General features: G+C 36.0%; 2 protein-coding genes across 51 annotated transcripts in view; both read right to left on the bottom strand.

Annotated features, from left to right (window-relative positions):
- Window positions 1-6,525: 6,525 nt before the first annotated feature.
- Window positions 6,526-13,677, bottom strand: LOC102691827 (dendritic cell-specific transmembrane protein). The gene is made up of 4 exons (XM_015357836.2): window positions 13,613-13,677; window positions 10,044-11,103; window positions 8,826-9,158; window positions 6,526-7,230 (listed from the first exon to the last, which is right to left on the bottom strand). The coding sequence occupies exons 2-4, from the start codon at window positions 11,079-11,081 to the stop codon at window positions 7,168-7,170; spliced, it is 1,434 nt and encodes a 477-aa protein (XP_015213322.1). The 5' UTR covers window positions 11,082-11,103; window positions 13,613-13,677; the 3' UTR covers window positions 6,526-7,167.
- Window positions 13,678-18,680: 5,003 nt separating this feature from the next.
- rims2a (regulating synaptic membrane exocytosis 2a) overlaps window positions 18,681-21,768 on the bottom strand; it is a 267,723-nt gene continuing 264,635 nt past the window's right edge. For all 50 annotated transcript variants that reach the window (XM_069194863.1, XM_069194864.1, XM_069194865.1 and 47 more), the window contains one exon: window positions 18,681-21,658. In XM_069194863.1, the coding sequence (XP_069050964.1) occupies window positions 21,443-21,658 (216 nt within the window). In that variant the 3' untranslated portion in view covers window positions 18,681-21,442. The remainder of the gene's footprint in view (window positions 21,659-21,768) is intronic.

Here is a 21,768-nt window from a genome sequence, read left to right as displayed (position 1 = left end):
GTTTACAATTGAAAGTTCGTTTATTATTTTGATTTTTCTGTAAGTATTGTACAATGTTCCATTGGGACCTTATTCAGAATATTATTTACACCATGATACGAAAAATGCTGCTCTTCTGTAACCAGTCTAGAGAAGAGCATACAATACAGTACATTCCCGGACCCATTTAAAAATCCTACAGTGACTTCCTAAAACAACTGAATCTTTTAAGTCTTGTAGAGAGAACATTATGAGGGGATTTAATTTAGGTGTTCAAAAACCTCAAAAGCATTGACAAAGTCACCACAGCGGACTTCTTCAAAATCAACATTGAATCATAAACCACAGGATACAAGTTTAAACTAAGGGGAAGTTCATTCAAAACTGAGAACAGAAGGCGCTCTTTTACACAAAAGGTTGTGGTAGTCTGAAATAAGTTATCCAGCCATGTTTTTGAACATACCCCAGCTCCCATCAAGAAACGGCTTGATGAGTGTTTTACGGATCAATGAACTAGTAAAAATCAAATGAGCTAGTCTGGCCCAAACGAATTCTTTTTTACAATTATTCTATTGTTATGATGCAACATGCTGAATGTCATTTATAGGCCTTGTTGAACTACAGTTTACATTTATCTACTCTAATGAAGCTGTTTCTGTAGTTCAATAAAGTGTTAAAAAGACTTAAAATGATGCCATTTTTGTTTTCTCTAAAAGTGTTTTTTGAGGTTTTGGTCCACAGGCCATTTCAGATTGAATTCAAGTTAATCGGGATTTTATGGGTCAAGAGCAGAATCTGAGTCATAGCTAGCCCACTCATCTACTTACATAGTAGCTGTACTGTATATGACGCATGCGATTTATTAAACTCTACTGAACACTCACTGTCAGGTGCAGGAATTTCAAAAAAAAATCTCCACTTTAACTCATTACATTCCTATCACAGACATCCAGTCACACGAAATTAAAGTTTTAGCCAAAAGAGTTGCATTTCTGTAACTACTTTCTTCCAGTTTTGTAGTTGCATCATGAATACGGCGGGTTGTAGAGAAGTGTAAGCTCATGTAAGAATAAAGTTTTAAAAAGCTTTTCCTTCAGTATTGTGAATATATTATGTTTTCACAATATTCAGTACTTCTGGCAAGATAAAAAAAAACTTCTTGACCTGGAACTTCATTTGTATATTTGGTCTATGAAGCTTTCATCAATTCTTTCAGAATCTTTCATCTAAATAATTCTATATTCTTATTTCACTACCCTTTTTTAATAAGGGAGTGTTAAATGTAAGAATTTCAAAACCTGAAAACATAAAAACAGTAATAATACACATTTTGTAAATATTATTCCGTTTTTTTTTCCTTTTCACTTTTGCAAGCCGGAATTCACATTCAATTTCTCATGTTTAAGAGGCTAAGAGAAAATGCGAAAACAGTGTAATGTAGCCCTGACCCGCAAGGGTTTTGAGAGAACAAAACTTAGGCCCCACCCCCTTCACAAGTCCCATAGCTACCTGGCCCACCACACCTCAAACATGTTGTTCTCTGATTTGATTAAATGTATACAGTAAGTACTTTCAGACCTGTATATCAGTGGGGCTTATGCACATATATTCAGTGCCTTCCAGTGGGGCCCCTCAAAGCACTGGGCTCTGGTGTAATTGGAGGCTTGGTGGAACCACTTTGTACCCACCCTGGTCCATAGCAGGACAAACTCAAACTCATACACTCAGACACACACACACACGCACACCAGGAGCCATTTTCTGAGAAGCCATTTAACCTACCAATATGTTTTTGAGATGTGGGAGGAAACACAGAGGAAACCCCTGCGAACACAGGAAGAACATACAAACTATGTAGGTAGCTCTCCCGGCCTAACATTGGACCTAGGGCAGCAATGCTAATCACTGTACCATACCACTTATTATTATTATTATTATTATTATTATTATTAGAAAGTTTGTAAAATTTTATAAATTTCACATTTACTCAAGAGTGAATTAACTAGAAAACATGGTGAGCTATATACTGCTATCAGAACATTACTTTCTGTAATTGTGAAAAAAAACCAAGAAGTTGAGCAACATACTTTAGACAAATTAAGGAAAGTCTAAATGCTAAGCTACAGTATGAGGAAAGATCTTTAAACACATTAACAACATGTGCACACTTCTTATAAACTGGAGGATTCCAAATTTACAGTTACAAATAGGTATTGTACAAAACATTCATCTCTGCCTCTTAATTCTAGACATCGACAAATATACAATCAAAAGGCCTCTCTGTTAAACAGTAAAATGATTTTTTTCAGTTATATACCTAATATAAATTATTAGAGCATGAAGAAACTCAATATGGTGGTTAAAGATAAGCTTAATAAAACTCCCAGTTCTGCTAAAAAATAAAACTATTTGTATATCACTTAAAAAAAGAAAAAAGACAATCTTTTTGTCATAGCGGAGTCAGAGGGGCATACTTTTTTAAAACGTGAGAATGAATTAACAACAGTAATGAGCAATCTTTTACACAAGCAAACAAAACCCAAACCTTAAATCTGTTCATTGCTGCAGGTCATTGCTTTAGTGATCCAGCTGTTCCAACACAATATTAAATACTTATGCTTTTAAAGTATGACGTCATTTTTCATATAAACATAAAACATGAAACCACCCAGACACTGTGTTTATTGTGTTTTGTTCAGAATTGTGAACATTATGTTTATGAATAGACATCGTAACACGTTTTTTTTTTCTTTTGTCCCATTTATTCAGCCACCATCTGGAATTTCGCATTTCTGATTAAAGTTGATCAGAAAAGGATCTTTCTTTTTAAAAAAATGTTTTGCTTTGTGATGCCTTTTCACTTCCTTTGAACTTAATATTAAGGCCAAAGCTAAGTTTCTGGTTGTGTACTTCTGCATTTGAGGAGCTATAGCCCAAAATCATTAGAACATTTCTTCCTGTTTGCTGGATCGTATTCCCTTTGTTTTATTTTCCTTGTGTTGCTCTTAACTTTGCCCTTTGGTGCTTAACGTAATAGCAAATTAACAAGTAAAGGTTTATATCACGCAGAAAACGGAAGAAAAGAAACAACGTTTCAGCTGTGGAGCCTTCTTCCTGCAAGGCTACGCATGAAGACCTACTTATAATAAACGGCTCCCTGAGCTCTGGTGTAGTGCTGACTGCTTTTAAAACTGCTGCTGTCATAGCTTTGGATAATCTCCGTACTTTTCAACCCACATCTTACGTCCCATCTCATGCAACCTGCTGGTGCAGAGCAACAAAAACACAAACCAGGGGACACAACAGGAGACTAAAGGCTGAAAACTGACAGAGGCACTTCGTGACGCATTCCACGCGCACCCGTATTCCCACACGCTCGCGATCCACTCGTTCTCACATACAGTATCCACGCTTTCACAAACGCTCAGGCCATAAGTGATGAGCCTATCACTTTCCCCTGCCTTCACTATTTTAGTCCCCTCTTGGCCCCCTGTTCCTCGCTCTTTATCGTGGTTAGTCTCCACGAGCTCCCGTAATGCGCGTACGTTTCCAACTCCTTTATATTTTGGGGGATTATTGCTGACCTTCGGTTGTTTTCTTTGTTTCTCGATCTCGCTTTACGTCTTTGGATTTGTTCGCCTCGTTCTACCGCCCTCTACCGGTTTTTGGCTTTATCGCTCGTTTATAGGATTTAGATTTTTTTTTGCCTAGTTTATTTGGACTCTGCGGCTTCCCTTTTAGCCCTGCCTCTACCATTCCTGATACACCTTTTTTGCAAATTCTTTTGGATTCTTTCAGGAAGTAGCTAGAGGAGATCGTCTGATCAATCGATTACTACCACCCAGAAACATTAAATGGTCTCCTTTCATGTGTAACCCCTCTTGCATTTTATTGATTTTAAAACAAATAGTTTTATAAGAAAATGAAATGGTGTCCTACTGAATGCCACTTAAGGTGTTCAGTTTGGGATGATACCAAAGTGGGAGGAATTTGTAGTGAATGATGATGCAGCAAAAAAATAATAATTGGAAAAACTTAAATATTCAGGATTGGGCAGACACCTGAAAAATTACATTTAACGAAGACAGGCACAAGGAATACAGGAGATTTCTGTAGAAAAGACACACTTCACATTGAAGATGGGAGACATTGTGATGGTTATACCTTTAATAAAATATTTAGGGCTTTGACATATTCCTCTCCTCTATACAATGTGAAGAAGCAATAAAAAGGCAAAACTCTGACAGGCGCCTGGCCTGCCCCATGAGGCTGTCAAAGGCCTCTAGCGTTTGTAAAAAGACAGACCGTGTGGTAATTAGTCCAATATTGCCATTGTGAGTTTTTTAATACGTTCTGATCCCCGGAGTCACCTTATGTAAGAGTGGGAGTCTGTCACAGACATTTAAGGTAAATTTTGTATGTAATTCAAGTGGATCTATACTAAAATTGTCCAATGCATTACTACAACTTAATTTAGGAATCCACTTAATCAACCCACTTAACGTCTTTGGGATCAAGAGTGAATTTCTGATCAGTATTTATGTGCAGTAAAAACTGAGAACAGAAGTATTGAACAAACTACCCGGTCGTGGTGTCACTGTACCATGGCTGGAAACAAGTGCATGAGATCCTTATATCAACAGTCAGCGGCTAGATTTAGACAACTATATGGGCCTAACAACCTCCTCTTTTGTGTGACCTTCTTTATGTGATAAGGAGTGTTTGTAATCGTTGACTGCTTTATTAATCCTAAAGAAATGTTTCAGCTGTTCTGTATATAGTAGTTCTATCCCAACTAGGGAAAAAGGTTAAGTGTCAAGTTATACTAAAAGAGTTCCTACCTAGAAGTGTCTCTTCTGCAAGCAATCAGATTTATTTATTTTTTCACACATTTTGACCTGACTTTTTATAAAACAATGAACACGACTGTGTATTTCTGCATTCGGTTTTAAATAAGCTGTCATGGAGCAGTAGGACATGTGCACTTAAAGTATACTAAAGGATCAAATATGACACAGCTTAACCCTTTTTCTAGGAATCCTTTATTTTGGGGCTTTTGCATGAAAGAGTAGAGGATGACAAGTACTGTACTTTCTAAAGGAAAAGTAAAATGTCAATGAAATGAAATAATGGAAAATGTTTGCTAACGAAGTTTACCACTATGTTGTGAGTTGTAGAATAATCTGAAGAAGGACTTAAAATTATACAAAATGGCGAAAAATAAATTATCCAAGGTAACCCACAAAATTCCATATAGCGTTCTGTAAAGAAGGTATATTAAACTAGAAAATATATTTTTTTGGGGGGGGGGGGGGGGGGGCGCTGAGGATTTTGTACGAAGGCATGTCATGGACTAATGTTTCTTTTTATGTTCATCCAAAAACGTTACAGAACCATTGTTCATGTGCCCTCATGATTGATGACCTGGACTAATCCACCCCATTCGCCCTTTCTATAGTCACAGTTATACGTCTTAGTATTATTACTGTTTAGCTTTAGCCTGAGAGACTTCCATATATGCAAAGTTTATACTATATGTACAGGGGAAGTAAACGCAAAAGTACAATAAAATGATCAGATAGCAAAAAAAGCTGTCACAAAGCCAAAAAAGCAATACTCTCTTTTATAAATGCTAAGCAATGTAAAATGAACTAATATAAACTCAAAGATTATACACATAGTGTAGATTTGTGTTTGCACTGAATAAGCAAAATTAGCAAGCTAATGCCAGTTTTGATAAATGAAGTTCAGTACAATATATGTTATTGGCAGATGAGGGGTTACAGATGGTGTCTAATGGGTAGTAGGTAACAGCAGATAATTGGGTAGTAAAATAGGTCTGTTTTGGGTAGTTTGTCACTAATAAGGAGCTAAGGTGGAGAATGGATGTTTTCTAAAGGTGGAAGACTGTGACATTTGTTTCGTTTAGTTGATACTAAAAAGTATGCAAAACCTTGGAAGTAAAAAACTTTCGCCAGAAAGTAACAAGCTTAAATGTCTATGGAATTGTGGGTTGTCAGTTTTTATGTCAGCTAGTGTTTTGTACTTGATGCTCATGTTAATACTAATAGACAAATGTTAAATGTATGCAGACTTTATTTTGATTAATTAAAAGCATTGAAGTCACACATTACTTAACTGCTAGAGTTTGGTCCTGATATGAGCAATATAGAGACAAAATCGGTTAAATGTTAGTGCTCAGTGTACCTCACCCACTGAGGGAAAAGCAGCCTAACCATGAAGATGAGACTGACCGAATTCTCCACCTTTTCACGAGGAATGAGCTAGGGAGCTGCTGCAAGGGTAAAGATGGGGTGGTTGGTGTGGTGCTAAAGAAATGCACAAAGTGAGTTGCAGCAGGAGACAATATGTATACATTTCTTTTTGCATAAACGAGAGGTTCAGAGACCTTTTGGTGGTGAAGGTGTCATATGATGAGAAATAATAAAATATCAAATAACCTCACGAAGATTTTTTTTGTTGAACTGCAGTGGCACTTACACACCAGGACAAAAGGCAAGTTCACAATTTTGCAGGCTCTTTAATCTTAAACAGCTTTGCTACATTGAACAACAAATCAGAAACTGATTTAAAATAAAATTCTGCATACTTTAAAAAAATATATAATGTATAGTTGTCATTGTTATTAAAAAAAAAAACTTCATAAAAGCCTGTTTGGTAAAAAAGTATAAACCTTCAAAGATGACTGGCCTATGGAGTATTTTGCTTTACCTTTCGAAATGTATGCTTCACTGCAAGCAGTGTTACATCTTCAAGATTGTGTATTGAAACGCAAAGTGTGACTCACGCATGTACAAAATGACAATGTGGAAGGAAATTGTTTTTTTGTACACTTATTTTGTCACCAGATAAGTCAATGCTTTGATTTACAAGATCAAAAGATGGAGAGTAAGAGTACACCTCACAATTCTGCTCGACTATGTTAAACCTACTTATTTGTTCTGATAATAAATACCTGTATATGATAAAAATAATTGTAAAATGCATATGTACATACAGTACATTTCACTTGTTTTAGAGTACATAAATATGTGTGCCCATATTTGAAAATGTCATTCATAAGGAAGAGAGAATAGAGAATTGTACTGTAATATTTCTTACAATGGAAGGAATATTATGGTTGATTTTCCTTCAGTGCTCTCCGGTCATTTTATTTTTTTTTAACATTCAGGTTAAGATAATGGTGTCATCCTCCTGGTTCTGGTAGAATATTGGGAACCAGAAACTTTTCTGTGAACACAAAAGAAAACAAAATGCACAAACTGTTAGAATTATTTTCACTTGACTTTGTTTGAAAATTCTTAATTCAGTTGTTTTTTCTTATAAAGTCTATTTGTTAAGCACTAGGAGTTCATTTAAAACTTAAAAAAATCTAAAGTAAACAAAAAACGTGTAAGCTCTTTTTGATATGTAAAACTCATTCACTTGTATTGTTTGAAATATACAATATTTAATGACAAAAAAACACAAGATTTGGAAACTACAGGATTAATTGTAAATGTAAAGTTTCGTCCAGCTGACTAAGATACGTGTTCCAAATACCCACTAAACTACAGTATATTTCTTTTTGTAGTATGATGACCAAAAAGTGGACAATACTCTTCAAAGGAGTTCCTAGTAGAGTGTTTTAAAGCTTGGGCAAAACTTTGAATTCAATTCCCTTGCATTTTGCTATATAACCAGCATCTTTCTTGCTTTCCCACATTGTTTTGCTGATGACATAAAGGAATCTACAGTATATAAACTCCAGATCCCTTTCACATGTACTGTAGCTACCCACAGCTTGGAGTCTCCCGTGTGATATGTAAAGAGCATCTTCCTACTATCTGTGTGGATGACTTTGCACCTAAACTTATTTTTGAATAAACAATGGTTTATTCATTCATTTACCAGCAATGGGCCTCAAACCAGAACCCTGTATCAAAACTGCTCACAATTTCCCAGTTAGAAGCCGTGCCCTTTTGCGCTGTTTCGTGGTCTTTAACCAGTTCTAACCCCTAACCACAGCACCATGATTTGTGGAACTAACGAATATGTTTTCAGGGGGGAATAATGGCATCCAAGAAAGATGCTTTGTGAATGAGTATTTGAGTATTTAAGTCAAATATCTTTTGACATAACCCACGGTAGTAAAGGGGTTACCCTCCTGGCCATAGGACGAGGAGGCTCAGACCCAAGAAAAATAATAATGTGGACCTAAAAAACGACCTGTTCTGAAGCAGCGACAGCAGGAACGTACAGGCACAGTATGGAAATGTGGATATTATGTTAAGAAGAGAAGGCAGACATTAAAAGATATGGGACGCCCATTGATGTCAGTCAGGATGTCAGTCAGAGCTGGGGCCAAGAAGGAGGTGAATACTGTGTGAGGTGATCGTGAGACAAATAGCACACTTTTCTCTTTCTATATTATCTTTATATCTTGATATTATTTTGTGTTTTGTGTTTCGTACCATGTTATTTTTTTTAAAGGTCCTGTAAGTAAAATCTATCAGTACTCTGCCATCTTTGGCTTTCTTCCTTACTATAATAACAGAACTGCATCTTCACCCATCAATGAGCATGAGGTCCAGTACTACTTTTTAAAAATATTTCTTAGTTTTGATAAATGAGGATTATACAAGTGTCCCTTTATTTAGCATTTTATTTAAATATATTAATATATTTTTAAGGTGTCCTTCATTTTCTGCTTCAAGCCATTTTTAGCCTTTATCTCAGTGTTTGTATTATATAATGAGACCATATACTGTATATATATATGTACATAGACACACCATCTGATGAATCGGAACAAATTAAGTTAGAAAGCAGAAATGTCGACATACCTTTTTAGCAAGTGCAACCACTGTGCTTTTCACTGCACATAATCTCTTCTTTGATCTCTTTCTGAGAATTTTGTCATGTAAATACTGAACTCTCTCATCAGCATTGTCAGGATAGAACAGTGAAGACACCAGGATTTTCAGCTGAATTAGCTTGGCTGACAACAAGCCAAGCAAGATCAGAATGGTGATGATTACCAGGAGAGGAGCCACTGAATTGTAGAGCAAGAGCTCGGGTTTAGGAATGCAGTCTTTTTCAATCAAAGGAACGGAGTAGGAAAAATCATTCTCTTCACTGGTAGAGCCAGTCTTGATAACAATAATTGTGCTTCCTTTCTGTGTAAAATAAGTTAAAGTACACAGAATAAGTATTATACTTCACATGATGTTGTTAAACACATAAAAAATTACAAGGTATTAGAAATAATAATTTAATTTAACTTATTAACTTATTAAATTAATTACAAGGTATTCGAAATAATAAGTTAATTTAACTTAACTCTAAGAAATACAATGGATTGTTTTGTATTTACTATGAAAATGCATTTATATTTCACAAACATGTAGTGTTATGCCCATGGTTAAATTTAAATTTTTATTTTCAATTAAAGCTAAGCCAAATGTAAGCGGTTCAGTCTACTTTCTAACTAGCTCATCCTGAGTCTCAGATATAATTAATATAAAACAATTCTAAAAAAAAAACCTGCATTTTTAATCAGATTTATTCACTACCCAGTCAAAATAAAATAACACCCCAAGATCACTCATTAAAAATTTTCCTTCTGTTAGACACAGAATCAACAGATTTTTGACCCAGGATATACTGTACAGTACAGTATGTGTTTGAAACCTTTCTTCACTCACAACTTTCCCTTAGGTGGTATCATAAAAAGTAAACAATGACCACATCTTTCATACTGTTTTGGACAGCATGTAGTTCTTATGATAGGAACAAAAAGCACAAATGCATGTCCTTCTTAAATAAACTTGTGAGGGGAATCACATTACCTAAATGTATTTACAAGGTTCTTACATCAAACCCAGGACAAGTCTGTAAATTTTTATCTAGGTTAATTAAGCAAACCTTTGTTTATTCATACAGTATATTAAGCCATGATTATACAGTATGTTAATCTGGTATTTGAATGTGCCTTCCAGTACAAGTTAAAGCCTAAGGTATGACATTGGACAGGGCAAAAACTCAACGATGAACATACTTACGTCTACAGACATTTTTAAAGGAACCTCAAATGGCTCAATATTCTGGAGGTGTTTGCCAATTGTCAAAATGAGCCAGTACAGCAGTGAATCAACTCCTATGAATAAAGCCCAGGCTGACACATGGGTTATAACTGGAATGATGAAAGTCCCCATGGCTTTCCATTCTTTGACTGTTAAGTGGGATGAAGGGATGGCAATGTACTGTTTGCTTTCCTTCTTTGTGAGGGGAAGAACATTAGGCTTTCCGGTGGCTTTTTGCTTCTCATCAAAGAGAATAAACTTCCTTGTGATAAAAATGTTCTTGAATTTCTTACTATGGAAGTATTTTCTCAGGAACAGCACAGTACAAAACACAACAAAAATGATCCCAACGGCAGGCAGAACTTTCTGGCTTACAGAGGACACAGTGTTCAGGATTCCACTCATTGTTTCTGCAGTGGCGTTCAGTTGCTGCTTTGCCTCTCTAAGCTTTTCTTCCAGTGCCTCATCAGATGAAATTCTCTGACTTACTTCTAATTTAGAGTCAAACTTCACAACTACAAAATCGCCTAACCCTTTAACTTGCTCACCAACCCATTTCAGGAGTTTTATGTAATTGTCAATGGGAGTCACTTTAATGGAGATCCTCCTTTTTTCCAAGTTGCAGACCATGCTGCTGGCCAGGCCCTGTAGGTTTTGAAAAGTGTTTTTAACATTCCAATAAATGACCAGGCCAGTCCCAGCTGTAATGAGGAAGTTCCTCCCTTCCTGCATGCCGCAAGAAAGCAAAAATAACACACTGAAACAACGAACCCGCTTGGAGCAAAACAAAGCTCCTGTCACAATCACAGCAGCCATACCAGAAACAGTCCCAGAGACAACGCTTCCATATGCTAAGGAATAATATAAGCCTACAAAGAGCAGAGACCCAAAGGTAAAGCCTAATACTAAACAAGTAATGAAAAGAAGGCGGTTGTTTCTCCAGTCTGGCCTGTTACTGGATGTGTACAAGTCCACTATGATGGCCCAGGTTTGAGATATTGCAGTTTTGAGTGGCATTTTCTTCTCCGAGGATTAAACTCTAAAAGAAGACAGAAAATAAAGAATTGACATGACACAGTATAATACAATGGAAACTTCATGCAAGCTATGTGAGAATCAGCAGTTTCCAAAAAGACCATCGTACAGTAGATCATGAAAAGCCCTAAGGGTATCAATAACCTCCTGGAAATTGGAAAACATTTTCGACATCCAACATCCCTCAGACATCTCCCAGGGCTAGAAAAACTACACACAGACAAATGCACACATCCATTGAATCAAAAGACTGGTTATATGACCCAGTGTTTGCAGAAACACTAGAGGGTCACATCGCCATTACAGGTTCATACCAAACTATCCCTGTTCAATCGTAAGAGAAATAAAAAAAGACACAAGTGTTTGACAGCATTTTTCTTAAAGCTACATTTTAAAAGCATTGGTTTGAGTCATTATTCAAATATTTGACTTGGCTCCTTGCTTACAAGAACCTCACAGGCCACGGAAAGTTTAAGATTGCACTGGAAAGGGCCTCCTGGGTGGGTCAGCAGGTTGAGCCTTATGATCATGGGTTTGAGCCTGGCTCATGTCACTAGCTGCACGTACAGTAACTGATTTTAGGGTGGGAGGATGGAGTTGGGAGCAATACAGCAATCAGTCCTGAATGTCTGGTAAGGGGCTCTGCTGCCTGTGACATGTTAAATGAATCGTGAAAGATGTATAAATACAGGTGGTACAGCTGGAGTTTACATTACAGGGATTACAGGGGTATGCCTTTAAAGAAAAAGTGTCAGAGCTTCATAACTGCTAGCAGGATTATTACAAAAGAGTGTATGGCACTATTCAGTAATTGAACATACATATTGTGGTAGTTCACCAGCTCACTATAGAGACAGAGATTTATGCCTAGGCTGTACATTTCCTTCTGCTTCGATACTACGGGATTTAATTATGATATGTTTATAATTGTGACGTGAAAACAAAAACTCTGCCCATAGATAAGGTTGCAAAATATCCCTAAAAGTTACCTATTGTACGCTCTAGCAAATAATTCTCTACAAATGCATCCCAGCCTTTGTGTATTTGCTTCAAGGTCTAGTGGTAAAATTATGTAAGAGCATTAAAAAAGGAAACACTAGAATGTGTGGCTTCACATAAAGTCAGAGTGATTCATCCTTCCTGCTGTAGGCAGATGCTGAAGAGACAGCGGACGTTTGCACAATATAACTTCTATTACCTGATACGCAAAAGTCTCTGGAGGGAGGGCTGACTTATTGGACTAAAGCAGAATACAGTACATGGAATATGTTCAGATGTATTCTGTTCCACAGCGACAATGTTTAGTAAATTATAGACACTGGCTCATCAAGCTATAGCACTGAAAGTAAGCATAACTCAGAGCCTGTGATACCAACCCATCACAGGGCCTACCCCCAGTAATGCTTGCCCCCATTCATACAGCTGGGTGGACTGGAACAACCTGGGTAAAGTCTCTCATTCAAGGTTCAACAGCACTCCAGCAGAGAGCTGACCCTATAACCTGTAGTTCTGAGTTCTGAAACTTATTGACTGCTCTCTGCCATCTCTTCCCATTCTCCAAAACCGTTTAATTGAAAAGAAAAAAGAAGTTGCGGAGTTCAGTGAGACAGCTGTTTTTTCAGAGAGTTGCCACACATCATGTGGTGATTCATTGGACTGGTCAGATGAGTTACTTGAATTGTAAATCTGCAGACGACCAGAGCATGAAGAGATAGGTGACTTATACTTATGTCATCAATGCTTTTATGGTAATATTTATCGTTTGTTGCATTTACTGTATTTGGTATTGTGCTCATGTTCTCCGTTCTTCAGATATGTATGAAGTACAGCAGGAGAAAAATGGCATATGTTATTAATTTTCAAAGCGGTGTGCAAGCTGTTTAGATGAGTATAAATAGGCACAAGAGGTAATCGTTATGTTTAGCATACATTTTTCTGAAAATTGATGTTTCATGGCTTACTGAGCACACTCTATCTGTAATACGAAGATGCATATGCCTTACAATGGTGCAACACTGACATACTGTAAATCATCAAAGATTAAGAACTTATCGCAGATGCTGTACTTAAATATGCCAATCATGCTCACTTTGTCAGGAGTGTTTTTAATATGAATTATCATGGTTTTAATAAATTATGTTGCTTCACCAAGTCAGCCTCTTGTACTCATATTAGAACATGCTCATATTGATTGAGATGAAAATGCTCTTGAAGTATTTTAAATTGTTCAACTATACAAACAACTTAGTAAGTAACTCAATGTAATATTTTGAGTATTAAAATTCAGAAAGATAGTTATAAGGGTACTTAAACAAGTAAAAAAATCCTGAAAACATTTTAGAAAACTTATTCAAGCATATTATTTGTTGCCACTTCAAACGCAACATCTAAATACTACTTACAAGTATCTGGAAACATGTGCAATAAATAGTATATTAAACAGTAAACACAAAGACATTGCTGAAAACCTAGGTAAAAAAACAATCAATTAGTGTTTATTTAAATCATCTTACCTGCTATTTCAGTAATTTTCTTAGTACAAATGAACAAAGTTCTAGAGCTCTCACCGTTATCAAGCACTTAAAAACCACAAAAGCTCCTCCTCTTCAGGCAGCATGTTGAAAAGTTTCAAAATGTTCATATTAGGCTACAGCTGATCACAGAGCAGTCATGTGAAAAATGAAGTAAATAACCATAAGGGAATTATTTTGCTATCGGGTGCATTCAATATTTTCTCAATATCTTAAAGTATGTCATTTGTCATTGACTTTTTTGTCCTGTACAGTACATTCCGCTCCCAGAATGAAAAACAAAACTGTGTTAAACTGGGAGAACACATGCTTTGTATACTGCTTCGATTTTTAAAATACTACAGGATATCTCAAATATTTGAAAAACAGCAACTGAGGAGGAATACTTTTAATTAACTAGATTATTTACAATTACTGCATGAAATTGCAGAACAACATTGCAGTACATTTCTACTTAACATTTTGGCATACAGCGGTCAAAATACAATTTGTAAATTCATGATATGCAAAAAAGATTTAAGTCTTTACTTCATGAAGATTTTTGCCTCTTGTCCCTTTCATCCAAAATGAAACTTCCAGAGACAAATTACCACTTTATACATGCATATATTATTTTTCATCGTGCATTTTATGTTTCACACAGAATTATGAAACTACAATCTTCTAAAGCTTTAAAATATTTGCACTACACTCCTAAAATGGTAATTATTTACATCACATTACATCAGAGAATTATCATTTTATAGGTTAATATACTGTATTGAAACCGTTTCTTATTGCAGAGAACACACAACTAAAATTGTACCAAACATAAAAGTCATCTGTAGCATTCATGTGTTTGGCAAATAGTAGACTGGAGCAAAGGACAGATAAATTGCTACAAAATTTGAATGCAGGACCTGAATTCAGCAATTTTGAAATTGTGCCAAAAAAATGTCAGAAGGACACAAATTGGTTCTTCATTGGTTCAGCTACATCAAAACAATTGTTTGATCAGAAAAGAGCAATATGCTGAGGCCTTTTTATTCAAATTAAAAGTGAAAAGATTGATGTAATTCTTTATGACCTTTATTAATAGTAAAATGCTTCCTATTGCCCTGTTAGGCCATATGTGTGTCACTTGATGATGTCGTCTGTGCATCTACAGTATAGTACAGTATGTCAGGGATGATCTACAGTATGGCTTACTCTATGTCAGAGTGATGTTGTCTGTGTTGTTTCAGAAGATTCATACAAACCTGTAGTCACTGAAGGTGTGACACCCAGCTTTATGCACAAGGTTTTCGCCCCTTCAGGTGAAGTGAACGAGAGGGCAATGGCGATCGAATGGGGATGGAGCAGGGAGGCAGAGCAAGGATTACAAAGGGGAAATAGTCGATTTTGTGACCAGTGATTTGAGTGGCTTGTTTATGTGTCGCACTCCTGTTATAAAATATAACATAGCTGTCACGGTCGTCATCCTCCTCTAGGGGGCACTTCTACCTCTCTCGTACCGTTCTTAGATTTACGAGTGTCAGCTGTGTTTCATTCTCTTTCCTTTATTTAAGCCCGGTGTCTCCATAGTTCCGGGCTCAGCTTTGGAAGATGGACGCCCAGAAGCCTGCCTACCACCAGGCACAGGAGTGGCCCGAGGGCACAGGCTTCATCACGGAGTTCTGACCTCTGATTCCAGGACTCGGCGCATTTTGCCCCGTTATGCTTTTAACCTTTTGTGTTCCTGGTCCCTGTTTATAACCATCTCCGATGGATCTCCTGGTTTCTGGATTTTGGACTGCGCCTTACTAACCCTTTGGACTTCCTCTGGACTTGTTTGCCTGTCCTCTCCACATACACCTCAGTCAATGCCCCCTGTCTGCCATCCTCACCTTACCTCACTGTGCCTTCCCTGACGTCATTCTCCAGACACTTCCAGATTATACCGTCACGCATGGGGTCTTTTACGAGTCGGATTCGGCTCCAGTGACAATAGCCAAACAATTTTCTTACTCTCTCGGTTATGTGTCAAGTCCTATCTTTAGTTTATTTTCTGTAAAATCACATTTGTCTGGCTGTTTTACATGGTCATTGCCTTGAAATAGCTTGTTGGAAGAAGCTCTGCTCCTCTGAATCATGCTCCCATCACATGAATAATAAACCACTAGTAAAGTAATACCTTTAAATATAGACATACAGAGTCATATTCTGAATTATACAACATTTACCATTGCTGTTTACACCTACGGTAGGTTTCCAAAAATATAAAATCAAAATAAGGTTACAAAGTGTTTCATAAATACTAATGATGCTAATTTAGGATATTCACTCTATGGATTTCTTTTATGTATATATAAACATCAGGAGAACTTTTTCTCCTTCATAAACGTGTGTGCTAGAACTGATTCTTGATCATGACTGTACTTTTTAAGTATATTATACTTATATTAAAGTACATGCACAATATGTGTACATCACTCAACCTATACAGCTTCTGGAAGAAATTAATGTTTCTCAGATTATACCACATTTATAACAAATTAATAATTATGTAAGAAGAGTTAGTTATTACAGTGGGTTTGCCTTTTAAGACAAAACTCAGCTGGTACTTGCTGGGACTCATTGGCGAGATAACTGCCAGTTTTTTTAACCCACATTCAGTTTGGGGAATTTGTATACAAAATACAGCCAGTCCATGTTAGTTTCCCAGCAGTTTTGAGGAACTTGCTGTATATAAAGATGTGTGATCTACAGCCTATTTATATTATTCTTTGCTTATCAGTGCTATTCTAATGCCTTGAGTACAAATGATAAACAAGAAGTTTCAATTTTCAGACACTGACGTCTTAATAAGGTCATTAACAAAAATACATTTTGCAGTAATTTAAAATGAACAAAATGATGTAGTGTGGAAACAAGGTTGTTCTTATGACAGTCTGTATATAAAAGGTATATCCTGTATTTTAATCACTTACCTAGAAACTGGGTGCTTGACATTAATGCTTTACATCTGAAGCTCGGTATCTGCTTTGAAGTCCAAGCTGAAGTCTACTGTACATCTGCTTGTAGATTGGCTTGGGTTTTGATAACAGAATGGAGCAAAGTTCTGCTTACTTATCTTGGTCAAAGCCTTTTTGGAATGTGGTAAAGTCATGTTTTGTGCACAGGTGCTGACTGATTTTTAATCTGATTAATCACTGATTAATCCACCCTCTGCTGCTCAATGGTATTTGTTTTTTCAAAAACACTTTAGATGTTTCTATTATAGTTTTGTAACAAGCAAGGTGAGAATTTCGTGAAACTTAAAAGTGACTATTGGTGTGACATGAAGAGATGTTAAATTAAACAAAAAAATGATCAGGATTGGCTACAGTTTGTAAACTTTCCTTTCAGCTTCTTCTCACATCCGTTTACTGTTGTGAGTGAGTCAAGGGAACAAGTAACAACAGAACTTCAAACCAAGGAAAACCAACTCAAGAAGCTCAGGGGAATCCAAGAGTGTAAGATTTGTGACTCACAGAACTTCGGGATGATATACAGTAGATATCTTACAATGAAATTAGGTATTTATGGGAAAGACCTTTGAAGAAAATATTTAAAAAACTAAAAAAATTATCTGTGACTTACTTAGAAAGCGTATAGAATTGAAAGCTATAGAAGGAAGCTTTGAATAGCTGTGCATTTGTAGCTTTGCTTTTGGTGGGAAGAGAGTATTTTCAGTTCTCACAATTTACAGAGGTGGATAAACTCTGGGATGGTGCTTTCCACCATTTCTTTCATCTTCTCATGTTGTTAAGTGTCAGACTTTCCGAATATTGTTTACGATACACATGGGATCCCAAGGTCATTGAAACTCATCCTGGTTTCTGTTCCTTAATTGAAAACTTAATACAGCCAATGCCTTCACCATATTTATAATTCAATTCATTCAACATTTCTTTTTTGTTTTCAGCAAGTTTATTCTGTGAGCTTTAAATTAACAAATTCGGTTTGAAGACTAATTTGTAAATTTAAAGTGTAAGTGTCAAGTGTAAGAGGTAATAACTAAGGATCACCATTTCTGGATTTTACAGTGCTTTACAAAGCTAAGAACTTTGAAATGGAGAAACTGTATACTATTAAATGTTGTCCATCTAGGGAGGACATGATCAAAAACCTCTAAAAAGAGGAAGTTCATTTTATGCCTCAAATGGATCCCCAAAATCTACCCTTCAGAATATGCAGCATTGTTAATGTTAGGAGACTAATAAAGTCTGATTCTTTCTTATATTTCTGGAGGCAGGAGCATTAAGGATAATAGTGAGGTGGAGAATTTCTAGACAGCCGGTGAATAGAAATAGTATACACTGTACATTAAGTAAAGCAAGATGTGTACTTTAAGGATCAGGTAATGCAACGCCACAAGCAGAAACATCTCTAAAAGAGTGATTCTCAAGAGATACTGTCACTCCCCAATGTTACAAATTGAAGAGGCTTTTCTTAGCCTTCCTTTTTTTGTAAAAAATAATTTCCGGACAGACTCACCTGAATAATTACATTGGCCTTTTACTATGTAAACATGTGGGTATCTCCTTTTGTGAATTTTTCAAAACCTTGAAAAATACGAAAGAGTGGTGAAAAATAAATGTGTTTTTGATTGCTGAATGTGACAATTTCAACATAAAGATGGTTTTAGCTGCTGGCTAGGAAAAACAAGAGCATAAGAGACCTGCTAACACCAGAGAACCAACATTCAAATCCAAATTTGTTAACTGTGCAATGATTTTAAGATGGAGATCAAGATTCACTTAGTTGGGTGGCAATCTTAGACAAAGGAGTAACAGAAGCATGACAGTGCAAACAGCCAAATAATTCACTTCTTAAAATGGTTTCAGTGAATGAGTAGAACCTAATGGCAAATGGACAGCTGTCGAGTACAAGAAACTTGGAAAGGTGATCGCTGGTCTCTTCGATCTCTCCGCATTGGAAACACATTCACAACTTAAATATGTAAAACAAAAGTAAAATCCAAAATAAAGTCCTTTTAACTGAAAGAGCTAGCCGAAAAAAGCAAACAAAATCAAACACCATTCCAAACTTATGTAAAGATTTGTTTTTATTATCAGTGTTAAATACCATTACCAGAATTACTTTTTAATGTTTTTTATGCTGTTTTTTTGTATTTATGTTAAAGTCACATGAAGGCCTGAAGTGCCCCATTTCCAAATATAGCTTTTCCTCGGTTATTTTGTACTATGTACAAGACAGCTGTGCTCACTGGAGCTGTGACATTTACATGACTAAATCATAGCGTTGAGGACATTATGTGAAAAATAAAAAAAAATACATCAAGTTTTTAAATAAATACTGCATAATGATAAGTATGTACAAATCTTCCATACTCTGCATTTCTACATACTGTATGCATATGAAAATCATATCCATATATACTTATATATATATGACTGAAAAATATGCACAAGTGTTGGTAAAATAACTTGTACCTCACAGTAGTAGTTCAGATAATTTAAAAAACAACTAAGGGTTAATGCTATAGTATTTATTTTGTCTTGGTTTGCTGGTACTTTACTGTCTGTGTAACTTCTATTTTTATTTTTAATTTGAAAAATAATGCTCAGAAATCTCAACCATACTTTACCAATATATAGCCTTGGGATGAACACATTAAACCAGAAAAAAGGCATTCCAAAATGTAGATAATGTGTGTCTTTATCTTCAAAAGACTCTTTTGTTTTCAGAACAGCAGTGTTGCTTATTTAAATTTGAACATGGGACATTTCACTTGAAACACATATAGTTACCGTAACAAAAATGATTGCATATGGTAATGTCAGAAGGAAACCTTTTTAAAAAGAAGAATACCTTGTTTCATCTTTAAAAACCTTTTCAACCTTTAGACTTAACTCTAAACTAAACTATTTCCCATTTGTGCAAAGCACATAATCTCTCAGTATTTGGTAGTTGGTCTTGGCATGTAAATAAACTAACAAAAATATAGTAAATGATGTTTATTTTCTGAAAACAAGAAAGAACTAAAAATTCATATAGCGTGGCAACTTTCCATTCCTACATACTGTGTGATTCATTCACTGAGTCACAAATAGTGCCTGTAAAATTGAACTGTACAGCAAAAGATTGTTACAGATGTAACCTTTGCTGTAGACTACTTTTTACAGTGCGAGTTTATGGGCTAATTTTTTTGCTTGTTTCACTTTTCTTTGTAACAATAGTAAAATAAAATATACTTGCAACCTTAAATATTTTGCTATTCAACCTCCTTTATATATAAAATGTTTTTTTTTATTTTCTTTCAGAAATAAAACATGACGCTGGGAGGTGGAATGTTTCATCAAACGTTTTAACAGTGGCCGTCAAAGCCCAGTCTCTAATTTGCTGTAGAATTCAATTTAAGGTGAGGGAGAAAAGTAACTTAGTTTACATGCACTGTACAAGAAACTGCAAAAATTCCAAATATCTTCTTTATCAAAACATGCTGAGTTACTATAAGGTGTGCCCAAGCCATGTTGCAAAAACCCTTTTCAACATGCTTGTTAAACAAATAAAATAAAAAAATAGAAATAAACAATACAGAATTGTAGAATAATCTACAGCTCTGTAAACATGGGGCATAAGAGGAGAATTAGGTAGCAATTACAAAGGTAGCAATGAAGAGTACAATGGTCACCCTAGGAAGAGGGATAAAGAGAAAAAGTGTACAATTTGCACATAATGTTCATCTTTATAAGGCTTGCGCCTTTACAATGAAATAAATACTTTACATTTATTTTAATCTTCTCTTTGTCACATAAACAGGTCTTGTTAATTTAATATTTTCTAGAAAGTATTCTTCCTAGCTTTTCTTAAATGAATGTCCGTAAAAATACAGACTAATGTATGGTCTAAAGGATGATAAACATGGAGTCTTTTTTTAATCACACTGTTGCATTCACTCCCCTTGAAAACCATGCACTAGTGAAATTTATTTTTTAAAAATAATATAAATTGTTGAAAATGGCTGATCCGTTTGTTTTTTTCTTTTCTTTTTTTGCAAGTTGCAGCCTCAAGAAAATAATTTTAAGAGTTTTTTTTTGTAAGTTCTGCTAAACTTGTGTCCATGCAAAAAAAATCTTTTTTTTCTTTTAAATTTCATACAATATATCAACAGAGAAATTAATATGCTAGATCATAAAAGTTCATTTCATTGTGGGTTCTGGTGTAAATATATTCTGGAGCATGGGGTGTAGCCACATCTGTATTGCCATTTTTTTTTCTGAAAATTGTCTTTCGAGATCCGCTGTAATTCTGAGCATATCCTGGAGTTATCGGTGGGTTGGGCTGGAGGTTTATCTGGTGTCGTTCCTTCTTCATGAATGCACAGACGTCCCTTAGTCTCCTTTAACTGTCCTCAAGTCTCCACGTCTGCAGCTGGGTTCGTTGGAGTGGCGTAGCCAAGCTTCCGGTTAAGGAGGATTGTGACCCAGAAGGGCACAAGAACAACAACAACGCAAAAATCATGACATGGGTTTAAAAAAGGGGCTTCTGTTGAATTCATCAATTGATTCTCATTTCTTTTTTCCATGGCTTCAAAGTGGATGAAAACCTAGAGTCACTGAATTCCACGTGCTGACGTTCTTTACAGCTTCCACCTGTTTCTCCCCAGAGGGCTTCTGTGCGCACAATGTGTGCAACATTCGTTGAAAACACAGGACCACTTTTGCATCCCTAGAAACGGGCTCAGAAGACACAACATTAAGCATGCAGTGTAACCAGGGCACGTGACCTGTTAAGACTGTTAACTTGAACGCTGGTTGCTACAACAATGCTATTTTCCTTGCACTGCTATGAACGAGCATAAGGTCCGGAGGAACTGTCAAGCGATGACTGGGAAGCTCTTCTAGTCAAAGGTGCCAAGGTTGGGTCCACCAATGAGGAAGGGGGAAAGAGCTTGAACCAGCCAATCACCATGTTGGACAAGTCGAGCTCGTCTAAAAGTATCTGAGCAGCTCCCATAAAGGATTTATGATCCATGCGTCCATAGTCACCCCACACAATAATCTACAAAAAAAAAGGCAGAAAAAAGAAGATGTGTGTTTATCGTGTTAAACGTCTTATACACACGGTTATCAAGATGAGACTATGTCATCACTGGAAGAAACACCTTAAAT

This window comes from Lepisosteus oculatus, chromosome 10 (assembly GCF_040954835.1).
Source record: "Lepisosteus oculatus isolate fLepOcu1 chromosome 10, fLepOcu1.hap2, whole genome shotgun sequence".
In the NCBI taxonomy this organism is placed as follows: domain Eukaryota; kingdom Metazoa; phylum Chordata; class Actinopteri; order Semionotiformes; family Lepisosteidae; genus Lepisosteus; species Lepisosteus oculatus.
Note: the sequence above shows the minus strand (reverse complement) of the source record. Positions and strands in the feature narration are given on the sequence as shown.